Below are 21,080 nucleotides of genomic sequence, written 5' to 3' on the forward strand. Positions count from 1 at the left end.
CTCACACCGGAGAAGGCTCCGCGGGTCCCCTCAGGGACCGCCGCCATCTTGAATACGCTTCCTTCATGCCCATTTTCCCGCCTTTTTTCCAAAGCTCGCGAGATTTCGCCCGAAGCCGCGCCGCCATCTTTACTACGGGCGGATTTTGCCCTTCGGCCGCGCCCCGCTTCCTGCGGGAAATCTCGCGAGATTTCGCTGTGCCACGTTCCCGGGCTTTTGGAGGTACCGGAATATCGCCCCAAAGATTTAGGGGGAATTTCGGGGGATTTGAGGGGATTTTGGGCTGTCCTGGAGGGGCTGGAGGCCGGGAAGGGTCAGAGAAAGGGATGGGTATTGGGGTGGTGGAGTGGGGGTTTGGGGGAATCCTCAGGGGAATCTTGAGGGGGGTTTGGGGGTCCTGAGGGGGCTCTGAGGGGATTTGGGGATCCTGAGAGGATTTAGGGGATCCTGAGAGCATTTTGGGCGTGCTGAGGGAGCTCTGAGGGGGTTTGGGGGATCCTGAGGGGATTTGGGGTGTGCTGAGGGGGCTCTGAGGAGATTTGAAGGGGATCCTGGGGGGATTTTGTGGGTCTTGGGGTGATTTTGGTGTTCCTGAAGGGATTTGGGGTGATCTGAGGGGATATGGGGGATCCTCAGGGGATTTGAGGGTGTTTGGGGGTCCTGAGGGGATTTTGTGGGTCTTGGGGTGATTTTGTGGTGTCCTGAGGGGTTTTGGGGTGTTCTGAGAGGATCTGGGGGGTCCTGAGGGGATCTGGGGGATCCTGAGGGAATTTGGGGGATCCTGAGGTGGTCTGGGGTGTCCTGAGATGGTTTGGGTGGAAATTGGGGTTCCTGAGGGAGCTCTGAGGGATCTGGGGGGATTGAGGGATCCTGAGAGGGTTTTGGGTGATCTTGAGGGGATTTGGGGTGTCCTGAGGGGTTTTGGGGATCCTGAAGGGGTTTTGGGTCATCTTGAGGAGTTTTTGGGGATTCTGAGGGGATTTGGGTTGTCCTGAGGGGTTCTGGGGGATCCTGAGGGGATTTTGGAGATCCCGAAGAGTTTTGGGGATCCTGAGGGGATTTTGGGGGCGTCTTGGGGTGATTCGGTGTTCCTGAGGGGTTTGGGGAGATCCTGAAGGAATTTTGGGGGATCCTGAGAGGGTTTTTAGTGATTGTAAGGAGTTTTTGGGGATCCTGAAGGGATTTGAGGTGTCCTGAGGGAATTTGAGGGATCCTGAGGGGATTTGGGGAATCCTGAGGGGATTTTAGGGTTCCTCAGGGGAATTTGGGGGCTCTTGTGTTGATTTTGGGGTTCCTGAGGATATTTTGGGATTTTTTTGGTGGGGAGGGGGAATTTTTGTGGGGAAGGGGTTTAAAAAGACCTAAAAATCTTCTTTTTTTTTTTCCTTTTCCAGGACCTTCCTCCTCCCCACAATTTGCCCCTCCCCATGGGGCTCCCCCTCCTCATCCTCACCCTGGTGGTGCTGGGGCTGGGGGAGGGGCACCAGGACCCCCCCCCAGCCTCGGGGCACCCCCACGAGCCCCACCCCCACCTCTATGGACCCCCCAAAACCCACCCGGACACGGCCCAGGTGTGGCTGCAGGTGAGAGCCCCCAAAAATGCCACAAAAAATGCCACAAAATCGCTTAAAATCATCACTAAAAATGCCCAAAATAGCTTAAAAATGCCCCAAAAAACGCCCTAAAATTTGGCAGGTGAGAACCCCCAAAAATGTCCCAAAAATGCCACAAAATCGCTTCAAATCGCCACTAAAAATGCCCAAAATAGTTTAAAAATGGCCCAAAAAACGCCCTAAAATTCCTCTCAAAAATGGCCCAAAATGCACTAAAATTACCCCAAAAAATGCCCCAAAATAACTTAGAGTCACCCCCAAAAAAATGCTCCAAAATAGTCTAAAAATCCCCCAGATTCCACCTGGGACCCCCAAATCCCCTTGGGACCCCCTAAATCCCCTTTGAGCCCCCCAAACTCCATTTTAACCCTTTAAACCCCATTTTAACCCCCTCAAACCCCAATTTTCCCCCCAAATTCTCATTTTTCCCCCCAAATTTTCATTTTTTCACCCCCAAAATTTTTCAGAGCTCCCCCAAACCCCATTTTAACCCCTTAGACCCCATTTTAACCCCTCAAACCCCCATTTTAACCCCTCAAATCCCAATTTTCCCCAAAAATCTTCACTTTTTCACCCTCAAACTCCCCAATTTTCCCTCTAATTTTCCCCAAATCCCCATTTCTGTCCCCAAACCCCATTTCAACCCCCCCAAATCCCCAGTTTTTCCTTTCAAATCTTCATTTTTCCCTCCAAAATTTTCATTTTTTTCACCCCCAACCCCCCTGCTTTTTGCCCCTAAATCCCTGTTTTTTTCCCAAAATTCTCTTTATTTTCTCCCCAGACCATGGGGGCAGCCCTGGGGGTGTTCCTGCTCCGAGGGGATTTGGGACCCCCCCCCCAAAAAAAAAAAAAAAAAAAAAAAAAAAAAAATCCCCTTTTTAACCCTTTAAACCCCATTCTAATCCCTTATACCCCATTTTTTTCTTGCAAAATCTTCATTTTTTTACCCCAAAATTTTCAGGTGTTCACCCCTAAACTCCCTGGTTTTCCTTTTAATTTTCCCCACATCCCCATTTCTGTCCCCAAATCTCCATTTTAACCCTTTAAACCCCATTTCGACCCCTTAAATCCCAATTTTTTCCCCAAAAATCCTCATTTTTTCACCCCCAAACTCCCCATTTTTTGCCCCTAAATCTCCATTTCCCCCCTCCCTAAATTTTCCCAAAATTCCCATTTTCCCCCCAAATTTTCCCTAAGCGCCCCAAACCCCATTTTAACCCCCCAAACCCCCATTTTTTTCCCTCCAAAATCCTCATTTATTCACCCCCAAACTCCCCGGTTTTTGCCCCTAAATCCCCATTTTAACCCTTTAAACTCCCCAATTTTAACCCTTTAAACTCCCCAATTTTAACCCCCAAACCCCCATTTTTTCCCTTTAAAATCTTCATTTTTTCACCCCCAAACTCCCCATTTTTTGCCCCTAAATCCCCATTTTTCACCCCAAAATTCTCTTTTTTCTCCCCAGACGATGGGGCAGCCCTGGGCGTGTCCCTGGTCCCAGGGGATTCGGGGTCCCCCCAAATCCCCTCTGGGACCCCCCCAAATCCCCATTTTAACCCCTTAAACCCCATTTGAACCCTCAAATCCCCTTTTAATCCCCCCAGATCCTCTCTGGGACCCCAAAATCTTTTTAAATCCCCCCAAAACCCCATTTTAACCCCTGAAATTCTCATTTTTCCCTCCAAAATCTTCGTTTTTTCACCCCCAAACTCCCCATTTTTCGCCCCTAAATCCCCATTTTTTTCCCCAAAATCCCCATTTTTCACCCCTAAATCCCCATTTTTTTTCCCCAAATCCCCATTTTTCACCCCTAAATCCCCATTTTTTTTCCCCAAATCCCCATTTTTTTTCCCAAAATCCCCATTTTTTTTCCCCAAAATCCCATTTTTCACCCCAAAATCCCCATTTTTTCTCCCCAGACGATGGGGGCAGCCCTGGGCGTGTCCCTGGCCCCACACCTGGTGCTGTTCCTGGTCCCAGGGGATTCGGGCTCCCCCCGGCGCCGGGGGCTCCTGCGGCTGCTGCTGAGCTTCGCTGCGGGGGGGCTGCTGGGGGACGCCTTCCTGCACCTCATCCCCCACGCCCTGGGTGGGTGGCACCGCGGGGACACCGCGGGGGACACCTTGGGGACACCCTGGGGACACTTGGGAGAAGTTTTGGGGTGGTTTCGGGGTGGTTTGGGGTGGTTTTGGGGTGGTTTTTGAGGGGTTTTACGTGGGTTTTGGGGTGGTTTTAGGGCGAGTTTGTGGGGATTTGAGGTGATTTTAGGGGGTTTGGGGACTTGGGGACACCTTGGGGACACTTTAGGGGGATTTTGGGACAGTTTGGGGTGGTTTTTGAGGGATTTTGGGGTGGTTTCGGGGTGGTTTCTGAGGGGTTTTAGGCGGGTTTTGGGGTGGTTTTAAGGCGGTTGTGGGGGGGATTTGAGGTGATTTTAGGGGGTTTGGGGACACTGGGACACCTTGGGGACACCCCAGGGACACTTTGGAGAAGTTTTGGGGTGGTTTTTGAGGGGTTTTAGGGGGGTTGTGGGGTGGTTTTAGGGCAGTTTGGCAGGGATTTGAGGTGATTTTAGGGGGTTTGGGGACACTGGGACACTTTGGGGACATTTTGGGGTGGTTTTTGAGGGATTTTGGGGTGGTTTTAGGGGAGTTTGGGGGGGATTTGAGGTGATTTTAGCAGGGTTTGGGATACGGGGACACTTTGGGGACACTTTAGGGGGATTTTGGGACACTTTGGGGTGGTTTTAGGGGCAATTTTTGGGGTGGTTTTAGGGGGTTTAGGGACACTGGGACACTTGGCTGCTGGGGGACGCCGTCCTGCACCTCATCCCCCACGCCCTGGGTGGGTGGCACCCGGGGACACCGCGGGGACACCCTAGGGACACTTTGGAGAAGTTTTAGGGTGGTTTGGGGTGGATTTTGAGGGGTTTTAGGGGGTTTATGGGGTGGTTTTAAGGGGGTTGTGGGGGGGATTTGAGGTGATTTTAGGGGATTTGGGGACATGGAGACACCTTGGGGACACCCTGGGGACACCCCGGGGACACTTTGGAGAAGTTTTGGGGTGGTTTCAGGGTGGTTTGGGGTGGTTTTTGAGGGATTTTGGGGTGGTTTTAGGGGCATTTTGGGGTGTTTTGAGGGGGTTGCGGGAGGGATTTGAGGTGATTTTAGGGGGTTTGGGGACACTGGGACCCCCTGGGGATACTTTGGGGACACTTTAGGGTGGTTTTGGGACACTTTGGGTGGGTTTTGGGGCAGTTCTGGGGTGGTTTTAGGGGGTTTAGGGACACTGGGACACTTGGCTGCTGGGGGACACCCTGGGGACATCTTGGGGACACCCTGGGGACACTTGGGACAAGTTTTAGGGTGGTTTGGGGTGGTTTTTGAGGGGTTTTAGGGGGGTTATGGGGTGGTTTTAAGGGGGTTTTGGGGTGGATTTGAGGTGATTTTAGGGGGTTTGGGGACATGGGGACACCCTGGAGACACCTTGGGGACACTTGGGAGAAGTTTTGGGGTGGTTTGGGGTGGTTTTTGAGGGATTTTGGAGTGGATTTAGGGGCATTTTGGGGTGTTTTAAGGGGGTTGTGGGGGGGATCACCATGAGGTGATTTTAGGGGATTTGGGGACACTGGGACACCCTGGGGACACCCCAGGGGCACCTTGGAGAAGTTTCGGGGTGGTTTGGGGTGGTTTTTGAGGGTTTTTAGGCGGGTTTTAGGGGTGGTTTTAGGATGAGTTTGGCAGGGATTTGAGGTGATTTTAGGGGATTTGGGGACACTGGGACACCCTGGGGACACTTTGGGGACATTTTGGGGTGGTTTTTGAGGGATTTTGGGGTGGTTTTAAGGGGGTTGTGGGGTGGTTTAGGGGGGTTGTGGGGGGGATTTGAGGTGATTTTAGGGGGTTTGGGGACACTGGGACACTTTGGGGACATTTTGGGGTGGTTTGGGGTGGTTTTTGAGGGATTTTAGGGGGTTTTGGGGTGGTTTGGAGGGGGTTGTGGGGGAGATTTGAGGTGATTTTAGGGGGTTTGGGGACACTTTGGGGACACTTTAGGGACACTTTAGGGGGATTTTGGGACGGTTTCGGGGTGGTTTGGGGTGGTTTTTGAGGGATTTTGGGGTGGTTTTAGGGGGTTCAGGGACATGGGGACACCATGGAGACACCCTGGAGACACTTAGGAGACACTTTAGGGGGATTTTGGGACATTTTGGGGTGGTTTTAGGGGGGTTGTGGGGTGGTTTTAGGGGTGGTTTTAGGGCAGTTTGGGAGGATTTGAGGTGATTTTAGCGGGGTTTGGGGACACAGGGACACCTTGGGGACACTTCGGAGAAGTTTTGGGGTGGTTTCAGGTGGTTTTAGGGGGGTTTTGGGGTGCTTTTAGGGGAGTTTGGGGGGATTTGAGGTGATTTTAGGAGGTTTGGGAACACAGGGACACCTTGGGGACACTTTAGGGGGATTTTGGGACACTTTGGGGTGGGTTTTGGGGCAGTTTTGGGGCGGTTTTAGGGGGTTTAGGGACACTGGGACACTTGGCTGCTGGGGGACGCCTTCCTGCACCTCATCCCCCACGCCCTGGGTGGGTGGCACCCGGGGACACTTTGGGGACATCTTGGGGACACTTTGGGGACACTTGGGAGAAGTTTTGGGGGGATTTTGGGACAGTTTGGGGTGGTTTTTGAGGGGTTTTGGGGTGGTTTTAGGGGCATTTTGGGGTGTTTTAGGGGGGTTGTGGGGAGGATTTGAGGTGATTTTAGGGGGTTTGGGGACATGGGGACACCCTAGGGACACTTTGGGGACACTTTAGGGGGATTTTGGGACATTTTGGGGTGGGTTTTGGGGCAATTTTTGGGGGGATTTTAGGGGGTTTAGGGACACTGGGACACTTGGCTGCTGGGGGACGCCTTCCTGCACCTCATCCCCCACGCCCTGGGTGGGTGGCACCCGGGGACACCCTGGGGACACCCTGGGACACCCTGGGGACACCTAGGAGAAGTTTTGGGGTGGTTTGGGGTGGTTTTTGAGGGGTTTTAGGGGGGTTATGGGGTGGTTTTAAGGGGGTTGTGGGGGGGATTTGAGGTGATTTTAGGGGATTTGGGGACATGGAGACACCCTGGGGACACCCCGGGGACACTTTGGAGAAGTTTTGGGGTGGTTTCAGGGTGGTTTGGGGTGGTTTTTGAGGGATTTTGGGGTGGTTTTAGGAGCATTTTGTGGTGTTTTGAGGGGATTGTGGGAGGGATTTGAGGTGATTTTAGGGGGTTTGGGGACACTGGGACCCCCTGGGGATACTTTGGGGACACTTTGGGGTGGTTTTGGGGTGGTTTTAGGGGGGTTGTGGGGGGGATTTGAGGTGATTTTAGGGGGTTTGGGGACATGGGACACCCTGGGGACACTTTGGGGACATTTTGGGGTGGTTTGGGGTGGTTTTTGAGGGATTTTAGGGGGTTTTGGGGTGTTTTGGAGGGGGTTGTGGGGGAGATTTGAGGTGATTTTAGGGGTTTGGGGACACTTTGGGGACACTTTAGGGGGATTTTGGGACGGTTTCGGGGTGGTTTGGGGTGGTTTTTGAGGGATTTTGGGGTGGTTTTAGGGGGTTCAGGGACATGGGGACACCATGGGGACACCCTGGAGACACCTTGGAGACACTTTAGGGGATTTTGGGACATTTTGGGGTGGTTTTAGGGGGGTTGTGGGGTGGTTTTAGGGGTGGTTTTAGGGCAGTTTGGGAGGATTTGAGGTGATTTTAGCGGGGTTTGGGGACACAGGGACACCTTGGGGACACTTCGGAGAAGTTTTGGGGTGGTTTCAGGTGGTTTTAGGGGGTTTTGGGGTGGTTTTAGGGGAGTTTGGGGGGATTTGAGGTGATTTTAGGAGGTTTGGGAACACAGGGACACCTTGGGGACACTTTAGGGGGATTTTGGGACACTTTGGGGTGGGTTTTGGGGCAGTTTTGGGGCGGTTTTAGGGGGTTTAGGGACACTGGGACACTTGGCTGCTGGGGGACGCCTTCCTGCACCTCATCCCCCACGCCCTGGGTGGGTGGCACCCGGGGACACCCTGGGGACACCTTGGGGACACCCTGGGGACACTTGGGACAAGTTTCGGGAGGATTTTGAGGATTTTGGGGTGGTTTTAGGGGGGTTTTGGGGTGGTTTAGGGGGGTTGTGGGGGGGATTTGAGGTGATTTTAGGGGGTTTGGGGACACTGGGACACCTTGGGGACACTTTGGGGACATTTTGGAGAAGTTTTGGGGTGGTTTTTGAGGGGTTTTAGGGGGGTTGTGGGGTGGTTTTAGGGCAGTTTGGCAGGGATTTGAGGTGATTTTAGGGGATTTGGGGACATGGGGACACCCTGGAGACACCTTGGGGACACTTGGGAGAAGTTTCGGGGTGGTTTGGGGTGGTTTTTGAGGGATTTTGGGGTGGTTTTAGGGGCATTTTGTGGTGTTTTGAGGGGGTTGTGGGAGGGATTTGAGGTGATTTTAGGGGGTTTGGGGACACTGGGACCCCCTGGGGATACTTTGGGGATACTTTGGGGTGGTTTTGGGGTGGATTTTGAGGGGTTTTGGGGTGGTTTTAGGGGGTTGTGGGGGGGATTTGAGGTGATTTTAGGGGGTTTGGGGACACTGGTACACCCTGGGGACACTCTGGGGACATTTTGGGGTGGTTTTTGAGGGATTTTAGGGGGGTTTTGGGGGTGGTTTGGAGGGGGTTGTGGGGGGATTTGAGGTGATTTTAGGGGGTTTGGGGACACTGGGACACTTTAGGGACACTCTGGGGACACTTTAGGGGGATTTTGGGACATTTTGGGGTGGTTTTTGAGGGATGTTGGGGTGGTTTTAAGGGGGTTGTGGGGTGGTTTTAAGGGATTTTGGGGAGATTTGAGGTGATTTTAGGGGGGTTTGGGACACTGGGACACTTTGGGGACACTTTGAGGACACTTTAGGGGATTTTGGGACACTTTGGGGTGGTTTTAGGGGGTTTAGGGACACTGGGACACTTCGCTGCTGGGGTGCACCTCATCCCCCACGCCCTGGGTGGGTGGCACCCTGGGGACACCCTGGGGACACTTTGGGGACACTTGGGAGAAGTTTTAGGGTGGTTTTGGGGTGGATTTTGAGGGGTTTTGGGGTGGATTTTGAGGGGTTTTGGGGTGGTTTTAGGGTGGTTTTAGGGCAGTTTGTGGGGATTTGAGGTGATTTTAGGGGGTTTAGGGACACTGGGACACCTTGGGGCACCATGGGACACTTTGGGGTGGTTTTAGGGGGTTTTGAGGGTTTTGGGGCAGTTTTGGGGTGGTTTTCGGGGGTTTAGGGACACTGGGACACTTGGCTGCTGGGGGACGCCTTCCTGCACCTCATCCCCCACGCCCTGGGTGGGTGGCACCTGGGGACACCTTGGGGACATCTTGGGGACACTTTGGAGAAGTTTTTTTTTGAGGGGTTTTTAGGCGGGTTTTGGGGTGGTTTTAGGCGAGTTTGGCAGGGATTTGAGGTGATTTTAGGAGGTTTGGGGACATGGGGACACCCTGGGGACACCTTGGGGACACTTTAGGGGGATTTTGGGACATTTTGGGGTGGTTTTAGGAGGATTTTGGGGTGGGTTTTGGGCAGTTTTGGGGTGGTTTTAGGGGTTTAGGGACACTGGGACACTTGGCTGCTGGGGGACGCCTTCCTGCACCTCATCCCCACGCCCTGGGTGGGTGGTACCGGGGGACACCACGGGGACACCCTGGGGACACTTGGGACAAGTTTCGGGAGGATTTTGAGGGATTTTGGGGTGGTTTTAGGGAGGTTTTGGGGTGGTTTGGAGGGGGTTGTGGGGGGGATTTGAGGTGGTTTTAGTGGGTTTAGGGACACTTTGGGGTGGTTTTAGGGGGGTTGTGGGGGGGATCTGAGGTGATTTTAGGGGGTTTGGGGACACTGGGACACCTTGGGGACACTTTGGGGGGATTTTGGGACACTTTGGGGTGGTTTTAGGGGCGTTTTGGGGTGGTTTAAGGGGTTGTGGGAGGGATTTGAGGTGATTTTAGGGGGTTTGGGGACACTGGACACCTTGGGACACCCTGGGGACACTTTGGGGACATTTTGGGGTGGTTTTTGAGGGATTTTGGGGTGGTTATAGGGGAGTTTGGGGGGATTTGAGGTGGTTTTAGGGGGTTTAGGGACACCGGGACACCTTGGGGACACTTTGGGGCATTTTGGGACACTTTGGGGTGGTTTTAGGGGGTTTAGGGACACTTTGGGAACACTGGGACACCTTGGGACACTTTGTGACACTTTTGGGTGGTTTTGAGGTGGTTTTAGGGGGGTTAGAGATAATTTGGGGGACACTGGGACAATTTGGGGACAATTTTGGGACCCTTTTGTCCCCACAGCCCCCCATGAGCACCACGAGGGCCACGGCCACTCCCACCATGGACACGGTGAGAGCCTGGGGACACCTTGGGGACATTTGGGGACATTTGGGGTGGTTTGAGGGGGGTTTAGGGGGCTTGGGGACACTTTGGAGTCGTTTTGGGACAGTTTTGGGGAGGTTTTAGGGGCTTTGGGGACACTTTGGAGTTCTTTTGAGACATTTTTGGGGACACTTGGAGACATTTTTGGGCGGTTGGGGGTGGTTTAGGGACACCTTGGGGACACCTTGGGGCACTTTGGGGACACTTTAAGGTCATTTTGGGACAGCGTTGGGGGGATTTGGGGTGGTTTTAAGGGGATTTAGGGACATTTTTGGGACACTTTGGGTCATTTGAGGACATTTTTGGATCATTTTGGGACATTTTGGGGTGGTTTTAAGGGGCTTTAGTGACAATTTGGGGACAATTTAGGGACCCTTTTGTCCCCACAGCCCCCCATGAGCACCACGATGGCCACGGCCACTCCCACCATGGACACGGTGAGAGCCTGGGGACACCTTGGGGACATTTGGGGACACTTTGGGGTGGTTTGAGGGGGGTTTAGGGGGCTTGGGGACACTTTGGGGACATTTTTGGGACGGTTTTATGGGGTTTGGGGACACTTTGGAGTTGTTTGGAGACATTTATGGGTCATTTTGGGACATTTTTGGGGGGTTGGGGGTGGTTTAGGGACACTTTGAGGGACACTTTGAGGTCATTTTGGGACAGCACTGGGGGGATTTGAGGTGGTTTTAAGGGATTTAGGGACACTTTGGGGACACTGGGATGCCACTTGGGGACATTTTTGGGACACTTTGGGGCTATTTGAAGACATTTTTGGGTCATTTTGGGGTGGTTTTAAGGGGCTTTAGTGACACTTTGGGGACACTTTTGGGACCCTTTTGTCCCCACAGCCCCCATGAGCACCACGAGGGCCACGGCCACTCCCACCATGGACACGGTGAGAGCCTGGGGACACCTTGGGGACATTTGGGGACATTTTGGGGTGGTTTGAGGGGGGTTTAGGGGGCTTGGGGACACTTTGGGGACATTTTTGGGACCGTTTTTTGGAGGTTTTATGGCCTTTGGGGACACTTTGGAGTTGTTTGGAGACATTTTTGGGTCATTTTGGGACATTTTTGGGGGGGTGGGGTGGTTTAGGGACACTTTGAGGGGGTTGGGGACACTTTGGGGGACACTTTAAGGTCATTTTGGGAAGTTTTGGGGTGGTTTTAAGGGGATTTAGCGACACTTTGGGGACACTGGGATGCCTTGGGGACATTTTTGGGACACTTTGGGGTCATTTGAGGGCATTTTTGGGGTGGTTTTAAGGGGCTTTAGTGACACTTTGGGGACACTGGGACAATTTGGGGACACTTTTGGGACCCTTTTGTCCCCACAGCCCCCCATGAGCACCACGAGGGCCACGGCCACTCCCACCATGGACACGGTGAGAGCCTGGGGACACCTTTGGGGACATTTTGGGGGGTTGGGGGTGGTTTAGGGACACTTTGGGGACACCTTGGGGACACTTTGGGGCATTTTGGGGGGTTGGGGGTGGTTTAGGGACACTTTGGGGACACTTTGGGGACATTTAGGTTCATTTTGGGGCCACTCGGTGCCAATTTTTGGCCATTTTGGGGCCATTTTGTGTCTCTTTGGAGCCACTTTGGACACTTGGTGACAATTTGGGGACATTTGAGGCCATTTTTGGGCCATTTGGTGCCTATTTTGAACTATTTTGGGCCATTTTGATGCCATTTTGGAGACATTTGGAGCCATTTTTGACCATTTTGGGCCTATTTTGAACTATTTTGGGTCCTTTTGGGCCCATTTTTTGCCAGCTTGGTGCCACTTTGGAGCCATTTTTGACCTTTTTGGTGCCATTTTGGGCTATTTTGGGTCGGTCAATTTGGAGCCATTTTTGGGCCAGATTGGTGCCATTTTGGGCAACTTGGGGACATTTGGTGCCAATTTGGTGCCATTTTGGGCCTTTTTTGAACCATTTTGGGCCAATTTATTGCCGTTTTGCCAGTTTGGGCCAATTTCCATCTATTTTGGTGCCATTTTTTGCCATTTCTGGCCCTTACGGGTCTGTTTCAGGCCATTTTGGGCCCATTTGTTGCAATTTTTGCAGCCATTTTTGTTGCAATTTTGGGCCCATTTGGAGCCATTTTGGCTATTTTGGGTCAGTCAATTTGTAGCCATTTTTTGTTGCCATTTTGGTCCCATTTTAGTGACATTTTGGCCATTTTTGGTGCCATTTTTGGGGCCCTTTTGGTGCCATTTTTGGCTATTTTGGGTCAGTCAATTTGTAGCCAATTCTTGTCCATTTTGGAGCTTTTTGGAGCCATTTTGGGCCAATTTTGCTCCATTTTGGAGCCATTTTTGGCCCTTTTGGAGTCATTTGGAGCCAATTTTTTCCATTTTGGTGCCAATTTGGAGCCATTTTGGGCTCATTTAGGGCCAATTTGGTGCCATTTTTGGCCATTTTGGGTCGGTCAATTTGGAGCCATTTTGGGCCTGTTTGGTGCCATTTTAGGCCCATTTTTTCCATTTTTGGCCATTTTGGCACCATTTATGCCCATTTTTTCCCATTTTGATGCCATTTTGGGCCTATTTTCAACTATTTTTGGACAATTTTTTGCCATTTCTGCCAGTTTGGGCCAATCTTGTTCTATTTTGGGGCCATTTTGGAGCCATTTTTGGTGCCATTTCGGTGCCATTTTCACCCTTTTTTCACCATTTTTGTACCATTTTTCACCCTTTTTTCACCATTTCAGTACCAATTTTCACCGGTTTTTCACCATTTCAGCTCCATTTTTCCCCCTTTTTTTCCACCATTTCAGTACCATTTTTCACTGGTTTTTCACCACTTTAGTACCAATTTTCACCCTTTTTTCACCCTTTTGGTACCATTTTTCACCTTTTTTTCACCACTTTAGTACCGTTTTTCACCCTTTTTTCACCATTTTTCACCCTTTTTCCACCATTTCAGTTCCATTTTTCACCACTTTAGTACCAATTTTCACCCTTTTTTCACCATTTCCGTGCCATTTTTCACTGGTTTTTCACCATTTTCGTACCATTTTTCACCCTTTTTTCACCATTTTTATACTGTTTTTCACCCCGTTTTTCACCATTTCAGTACCAATTTTCACCCTTTTTTCACCATTTTAGTACAAATTTTCACTATTTCAGTGCCGTTTTCACCCTTTTTTCACCATTTTTGTACCATTTTTCACCCTTTTTTCACAATTTTTGTACCGTTTTTCACCATTTCAGTTCCAATTTTCACCATTTTTTCACCATTTCAATACCATTTTTCACCCAGTTTTTCACCATTTCAGCTCCGTTTTTCACCCTTTTTTCACCCTTTTACTACCAATTTTCACCATTTTCGTATCATTTTTCACCCTTTTTTCACCGTTTTTCACTGTTTTTTCACCATTTTAGTACCATTTTTCACCCTTTTTTCACTGTTTTTTCACCATTTTAGCACAAATTTTCACCATTTCAGCGCCGTTTTCACCCTTTTTTCACCATTTCCGTGCCATTTTTCACCCTTTTTTCACCATTTTTGTACCGTTTTTCACCATTTCAGTACCATTTTTCACCATTTTTTCACCATTTCAGCTCCGTTTTTCACCCTTTTTTCACCCTTTTTCTACCAATTTTCACCATTTTCGTACCAATTTTCACCCTTTTTTCACCCTTTTTTCACCATTTTAGTACAAATTTTCACCATTTCAGCACCGTTTTCACCCTTTTTTCACCATTTCAGTTCCATTTTTCACCGGTTTTTCTCCATTTTGGTGCCGTTTTGGGCCTATTTTCAACTATTTTGGGACAATTTTTTGCCATTTCTGCGGTTTGGGCCCATTTTGGTGCCATTTTCGGTGCCATTTTCACCATTTCAGTACCAATTTTCACCATTTCCGTGCTATTTTTCACCCTTTTTTCACCATTTCAGTACCAATTTTCAGCATTTTTTCACCATTTTTGTTCCATTTTTCACCCTTTTTTCACCATTTTCGTACCAATTTTCACCATTTTCGTACCATTTTTGTACCGTTTTTCACCCTTTTTTCACCATTTCAGCTCCGTTTTTCACCATTTTAGTACCAAATTTCACCCTTTTTTCACCATTTCAGTACCAATTTCACCATTTTTCCACGTCGTTTTTCACCCTTTTTTCACCATTTCAGCACCGCTTTTCACCATTTTTTGCCATTTTGCTGCAGTTTTCACCCTTTTTTCACCATTTCAGTACCAATTTTCACCCTTTTTTCACCATTTTTATACCGTTTTTCACCCGTTTTTTCAGCATTTCAGTACCAATTTTCACAATTTTTTCCACCATTTTAGTACCATTTTTCACCCTTTTTTCACCATTTCAGCTCCGTTTTTCACCCTTTTTTCACCATTTTACTACCAATTTTCACCATTTTCGTACCAATTTTCACCCTTTTTTCACCATTTTAGTACTATTTTTCACCCTTTTTTCACCCTTTTTTCACCATTTTAGCACAAATTTTCACCATTTCAGCGCCGTTTTCACCGTTTTTTCACCATTTCCGTGCCATTTTTCACCCTTTTTTCACCATTTTTGTACCGTTTTTCACCATTTCAGTACCAATTTTCACCGTTTCTTCACCACTTTAGTACCAATTTTCACCCTTTTTTCACCATTTTCATACTATTTTTCACCCTTTTTTCACCATTTCAGCTCCGTTTTTCACCCTTTTTTCACCATTTTCTTACCATTTTTCACCATTTTAGTTCCATTTTTCCCCCTTTTTTTCCACCATTTCAGTACCATTTTTCACTGGTTTTTCACCATTTTTGTACCAATTTTCACCCTTTTTTCACCATTTCAGCACCAATTTTCACCATTTTTTCACCAGTTTTTCACCACACCATTTCAGCTCCGTTTTTCACCCTTTTTTCACCATTTTACTACCAATTTTCACCATTTTCGTACCAATTTTCACCCTTTTTTCACCGTTTTTTCACCATTTTAGTACTATTTTTCACCCTTTTTTCACCCTTTTTTCACCATTTTAGTACAAATTTTCACTATTTAAGCGCCGTTTTCACCCTTTTTTCACCATTTTTGTACCATTTTTCACCCTTTTTTCACCATTTTTGTACCATTTTTCACCCTTTTTTCACCATTTTTGTACCATTTTTCACCATTTCAGCACCAATTTTCACCATTTTTTCACCATTTCAATACCGTTTTTCACCAGTTTTTTCACCATTTCTGCTCCGTTTTTTCCCCCTTTTTTCACCATTTTACTACCAATTTTCACCATTTTCGTATCATTTTTCACCCTTTTTTCACCATTTTAGTACCATTTTTCACCCTTTTTTCACTGTTTTTTCACTATTTTCATACCAATTTTCACCCCTTTTTTCACCATTTTTCACCCTTTTTTCACCATTTTCGTACCGTTTTTTCCCCGTTTTTCCCTGTTTTGGTGCCATTTTCACCATGTTTGTCCCTTTTGTGTGTGTCAGGCGCGGCGCTGGCCGTGGGGCTGTGGGTGCTGGCCGGGATCGTCACCTTCCTGGGCGTGGAGCTGGCAGTGCGGCACTGCGGGGGCCACGGCCACGGCCACGGTCAGGATGGGGACAGAAACGGGGATTTCGGGCAAAAACGGGGAAAAAATGGGATCTGGGGGGGAAAAAATGGGATTTGGGGGGAAAAATGGGGATTTGGGGAAAAAAATGGGATTTGGGGGGGAAAAAATGGGATTTGGGGGGAAAAAAATGGGGGAATTGGGGGGAAAAACGGGGATTTTGGCAAAAACGGGGAAAAAAATTGGATTTGGGGGGAAAAAAATGGGGATTTTGGGGGGAAAATGGGGATTTGGGGAAAAATTGGGGATTTGAGGGGAAAAATTGGGGATTTTTGGGGGAAAAATTAGGGATTTGGGGAAAAAATTGGGATTGGGGGGAAAAAAATTGGGGATTTAGGGGGAATTTTGGGGAAAAAAATGGGGATTTCTGATGGGAGAAAAATGGGGATTTTGGGGAAAAAAATTGGGGATTTTGGGGGAAAAATGGGAATTTTTTGGGGAAAAAATGGGGATTTGGGAAAAAATTGGGTTTAGGGGGAATTTTGGGGAAAAAATGGGGGATTTAGTGGGGGAAAAATGGGGATTTGGAGGGGGAGAATGGGTTTTTCTGATGGAAAAAATTGGGGATTTTGGGGAAAAAATGGGGATTTTGGGGGGAGTTTGGGGAAAAATCGGGGATTTGGGGAAAAAATGGGGATTGGGGGAAAATGGGGTTATGGGGAAAATGGGGTTTGGGGGAATTTTGGGGTTTAGGGGGAATTTTGGGGGGGAAAATGGGTTTTTCTGATGGAAAAATTGGGGATTTTGGGGGAAAAATGGGGATTTGGGAAAAAATTGGGGTTTAGGGGAAATTTGGGGGAAAAATTGGGGTTTTGGGCAAACCAGGGAAAATGGGGATTTGGGAGGAAAAAATTGGGGATTTGGAGAAAAAATAGGGGTTTCGGGGAAATTTGGGGGAAAATTAGGGATTTGGGGGAAAAACCCAGAAAAATGGGGTTTTCTGATGGAAAAAAAACCCTGTGATTTTGGGGGAAAAAATGAGGGTTTGGGGCAAAAACGGGAAAAAAATGGGATTTGGGGGGAAAATGGGGATTTAGGGGGAATTTTGGGGGAAATGGGTTTTTCTGATGGAAAAAAATGGGGATTTTGGGGAAAAAATTGGGGATTTTGGGGGAAAAATGGGAATTTTTGGGGGAAAAAATGGGGATTTAGGGGGGGAAAAATGGGTTTTTCTGATGGAAAAAAAAAAGGGGATTTGGGGGAAAAAATGAAGGTTTTGGGCAAAATCCAGGAAAATGGGGATTTTTGGGGGAAAAAATGAGGGTTTTGGGCAAAAACGGGGAAAAATGGGGATTTGGGGGGAAAACTTGGGGATTTTGGGAAAAAAATGGGGATTTAGGGGGATTTTGGGGAAAAAATGGGGGATTTGAGGAAAAAATGGGGAAAAAATGGGGGTTGGAGAGGGAAATGGGGATTTTGGGGAAAAATTTGGGGTTTTGGGCAAAACCAGGGAAAAATGAGGATTTGAGGGGAAAAATGGGGATTTAAGGGGGGAAAATGGGTTTCTCTGATGGAAAAAAATGGGGATTTGGGGGAAAAATGGGGGTTTAGGGAATTTGGGGGGAAAAAATCGGGGATTTGGGGAAGAAATGGGGTTTTGGGGGAATTTCTGTGATAACTTTTTTTTGTGAATTTTCGCTATTTTTGCCGGAATTTTGCTTTTCGGGGCTGAGCTTTGACCATTTTGGAGCCGATTTTTGGGTGAAATTTTGTGGTTTTTGGCTCGCAGGCCCCAAGGCCAAGCACAGCTCCAGCGAGGACGAGGCCGATGGTGACACCAAGGCCACCAAGGGGACAAAGGGGACAAAAGCCACCAAGGGCACCAAGGGCCAGCACAGGAAGGGCCCGGACGGGGAGAGGGCAGGTGAGGAGGGGATTGGGGACTTTGAGGGGATTTGGGGACATCGGGGACATTTGGGGGGATTTAGGGACATTGGGGCGATTTGGGGACATTGGGGGATTTGGGGACATCGGGGCGATTTGGGGACATTGAGGACATTTAAAGGGATTTAGGGACATTTAAAGGGATTTAGGGACATTTGAGGGATTTGGGGACATTGGGAACATTGAGGACATTGGGGACTTTTGGGGACATTGGGGACGTTGGGGGGATTGGGGACATTTGGGGACCCTTGAGGGATTTGGGGACATTGAGGACATTGGGGACTTGGGGGGATTTGGGGACATTTGGGGACATTTGAGGGGATTGGGGACATTGAGGGGATCTGAGGACATTTGGGGACCCTTGAGGGATTTGGGGACATTGCGGACATTTGGGGACATTGAGAGGATTGGGGACATTTGGGGACATTGAGGAGTTTGGGGACTTGGGGGGTATTTGGGGGATTGGGGACATTTGGGGACCCTTGAGGGATCTGGGGACATTTGGGGGGATTGGGGACATTTGGGGGCATTGAGGAGTTTGGGGATATTTGGGGACTTTTAGGGGATTTAGGGACATTGGGGATATTTATGGAGATTGGGGACATTTGGGGACATTGAGGGATTTAGGGACACTGGGGACATTTGGGGACGTTTATGGACATTGAGGAGTTTGGGGACATTGGGGGACATTGGGGGGATTTGAGGACATTTGAGGGGATTTAGGGACATTTGGGACATTGGGGATATTGAGGGGATTGGGGACATTGAGGAGTTTGGGATAATTTGGGGGATTTAGGGACATTGAGGACATTTATGGAGATTGGGGATGATTTGGGACATTTGAGGGGATTTAGGGACTTTGGGGACATTTGGGGATATTTGCGGGATTGGGGACATTGGGGGATTTGGGGACATCGGGGCAATTTGGGGACATTTGAGGACATTGAGGGGATTTAGGGACTTTGGGGACATTTGGGGACATTGGGGGAACTGGGGACATTGGGGGGATTTGGGGACATTGAGGGACATTTGGGGACATTTAAGGGATTGGGGACATTGGGGACTTTGAGGGGATTTGGGGACATGTGGAGGGATTTGGGGACATTTGGAGGAATTTGGGGACATTTGGGGACGTTGGGGATTATTTTGGGATGATTTTAGGGTGGCTTTGGAGGTAATTTTGGGGTGACTTTGGACTGATTTTGGAGATGATTTTGGGGTGACTTCAGGGGTAAAATTGGGATAATTTTGGGGTAACTTTGGGATGTTTTAGGGATGATTTAGGGGAAAATTTGAGATGATTTGGGGGTTATTTTGGGGATGATTTAGGGGTGATTTTGGGGGTGATTTTGGGATAATTTGGGGCTGATTTTGGGGTAACTTCTGGGTGTTTTATGAGTGACTTTGGGCTGATTTTGGGACCATTTTGGAGATAAATTTGGGCTGATTTTGGGGTAACTTTGGGGTCTTTCATAGGTGATTTTGGGGTGATTTGGGGCCGATTTTGGGGATAAATTTGTGCTGATTTTGGGGTAACTTTGGGGTGTTTTAGAGGTGATTTTGGGCTGACTTTGTGCTGATTTTGGGACTGATTTGGGGTGTATTAGAGGTGACTTTCAGCTGAATTTGAGGACAGTTTTGGGGTGACTTTGGGATAATTTTGGGCTAATTCTGGGCTCTTTTGCCGCAGCCATGGCAGCCTCTGGCTACCTGAACCTGGCGGCCGACGCCGCCCACAACTTCACGGACGGGCTGGCGCTGGGGGCGGCGTTTTGGGGAGGCCCCGCCCGGGGGACGCTGACGGCGCTGTCGGTGCTGCTGCACGAGTTGCCCCACGAGCTGGGGGACATGGCCATGCTGCTCAGAGCCGGCTGCTCCAAGGGACAGGTTGGAGAAAAAAACTGGGGGGAAAACCGGGAAAAATTGGGGAAAAAATGGGATGTTGGAGGACTGACCATAGATTTGGGTGGTGGGAGGGCCAGAGCGTCCGCTTGTGGCGGGCGGTGTGGCCGCCGACTCTATGATCACTTCCGGTGCCACCATTTTGTGAGGGCGGAAAAGGCCCCGTGAGGGTGAGGTCCTTCCCCTTCCCACTCCCTCCCAGTCTCAGTTCATCCCAGTTCCCACTTCACCCACATTACTCCACTCCCAGTCCCTCTGCACTGGAATTTGGGGAAAAAAAAGGTGAAAAAAGAGGATAAAAGGGTTTAGGTGGGGGGAAAAAAAAGGGGAAAATGAGGAGAAAAAAGAGGGTAAGATGAGGAGGACCAACCATAGAGTTGGGAGGGCAGAGCGCCCCCTAGTGGTGGGCAATGTGGCTGTCACCTCTATGCTCACTTCCGGTGCCGCCATTTTGTGAGGGCTGAAAGGGCCCTGTCAGGGGTGACGCCCCCGCCCCTTCCCAGTCTCTCTCAGTCCCTCCCAGTTCATCCCAGTTCCCACTTCACCCACATTACTCCACTCCCAGTCCCTCTGCACATGGAATTCGGGGGGAAAAAAGGGGATAAAAGGGTTTAGGGTGGAAAAAAGGGGAAAAATCAAGGGAAAAAAAGGGGGTAAAAGGAAGAGAACCAACCATAGAGTTGGGTGGTCCAGAGCGCCCCCTAGTGGCGGGCACATCACCCACTCTATGGTCACTTCCAGTGCCATCATTTTGTGAGGGCAGAAAATGCCCCGTGAGAGGGAGACCCCACCCCTTCCCAGTCCCTACCGGTTCATCCCAGTTCCCTCTTACACCCACATTACTCCACTCCCAGTCCCTCTGCATATGGAATTCGGGAAAAATTGGGGGATAAAAGGGGATATAAAGGGTTTAGGGTGGGAAAAACCGGGAAAAAACAGCAAAAAAGGGGCTGTTGGAGGACCAACCATAGAGTTGGGAGTGCCAGAGTGTCCCCTTGTGGTGGGCGCTTCACCCACCCACTCTGTGCTGCTGTTTTGTGCATTTTCCGGTGCCGCCATTTTGTGAGGGCAGAAAGAGCTGCTTGGGTGAGGCCCCGCCCCATCCCGCCCCATCCCACTCCATCCCAGTCCATCCCAGTAACCCCAGTATCCTTTCCAGGCCATGCTCCTGCAGCTCCTGACTGCCTTGGCCGCCCTGGCGGTGCTGCCTGCTCATTGTTGGCTGAGGGCTCCGGCACTGGCGCCATTTCGGGGATCCTCCCCTTCACGGCCGGCGGCTTCATCTACCTGGGCACGGTGTCAGTGCTGCCTGAAATCCTGAGGGACTCCGGGCCCGGCCAGGCCCTGCTGCAGCTGCTGGCGCTGCTGGCTGGCGTGGCCATGATGCTGCTCATCGCCTACTATGAGTAGGAATTCCCAAAATTCCTCAAAAAACCCAAAAAGCCCAAATTTCGTTTGGGTCCCCCCCTCCGCCTTGTGCGAAATGGGAGGTGCCCATTGCTAAGTCTATCCCATTTTGGGACCAAATTGAGAGAAAAATGAGAGATTTGGGGTTCGAAACATGAAGAAAAGGAGAGATTTGAAAGCATGAAAAAAATGGGAGATTTGGGGTTTAGACGGGGAATTTTGGGGGATTTTTG

General features: G+C 49.5%; 1 protein-coding gene across 1 annotated transcript; it reads left to right on the forward strand.

Moving 5' to 3' along the window:
• The first annotated feature begins 103 nt into the window (after positions 1–103).
• SLC39A7 (solute carrier family 39 member 7) lies at positions 104–21,071 on the forward strand. Its single transcript, XM_077191164.1, is given in 11 exon segments — positions 104–222; positions 1,395–1,583; positions 3,533–3,701; positions 9,992–10,039; positions 10,462–10,509; positions 11,412–11,459; positions 15,533–15,634; positions 17,384–17,518; positions 19,229–19,425; positions 20,600–20,636; positions 20,639–21,071. Coding segments are annotated over 10 exon segments (1,152 nt in total). The 5' UTR covers positions 104–222; positions 1,395–1,427; the 3' UTR covers positions 20,851–21,071.
• Positions 21,072–21,080: the final 9 nt, after the last annotated feature.

Source organism: Agelaius phoeniceus, chromosome 27 (genome assembly GCF_051311805.1).
Source record: "Agelaius phoeniceus isolate bAgePho1 chromosome 27, bAgePho1.hap1, whole genome shotgun sequence".
Lineage (NCBI taxonomy): Eukaryota > Metazoa > Chordata > Aves > Passeriformes > Icteridae > Agelaius > Agelaius phoeniceus.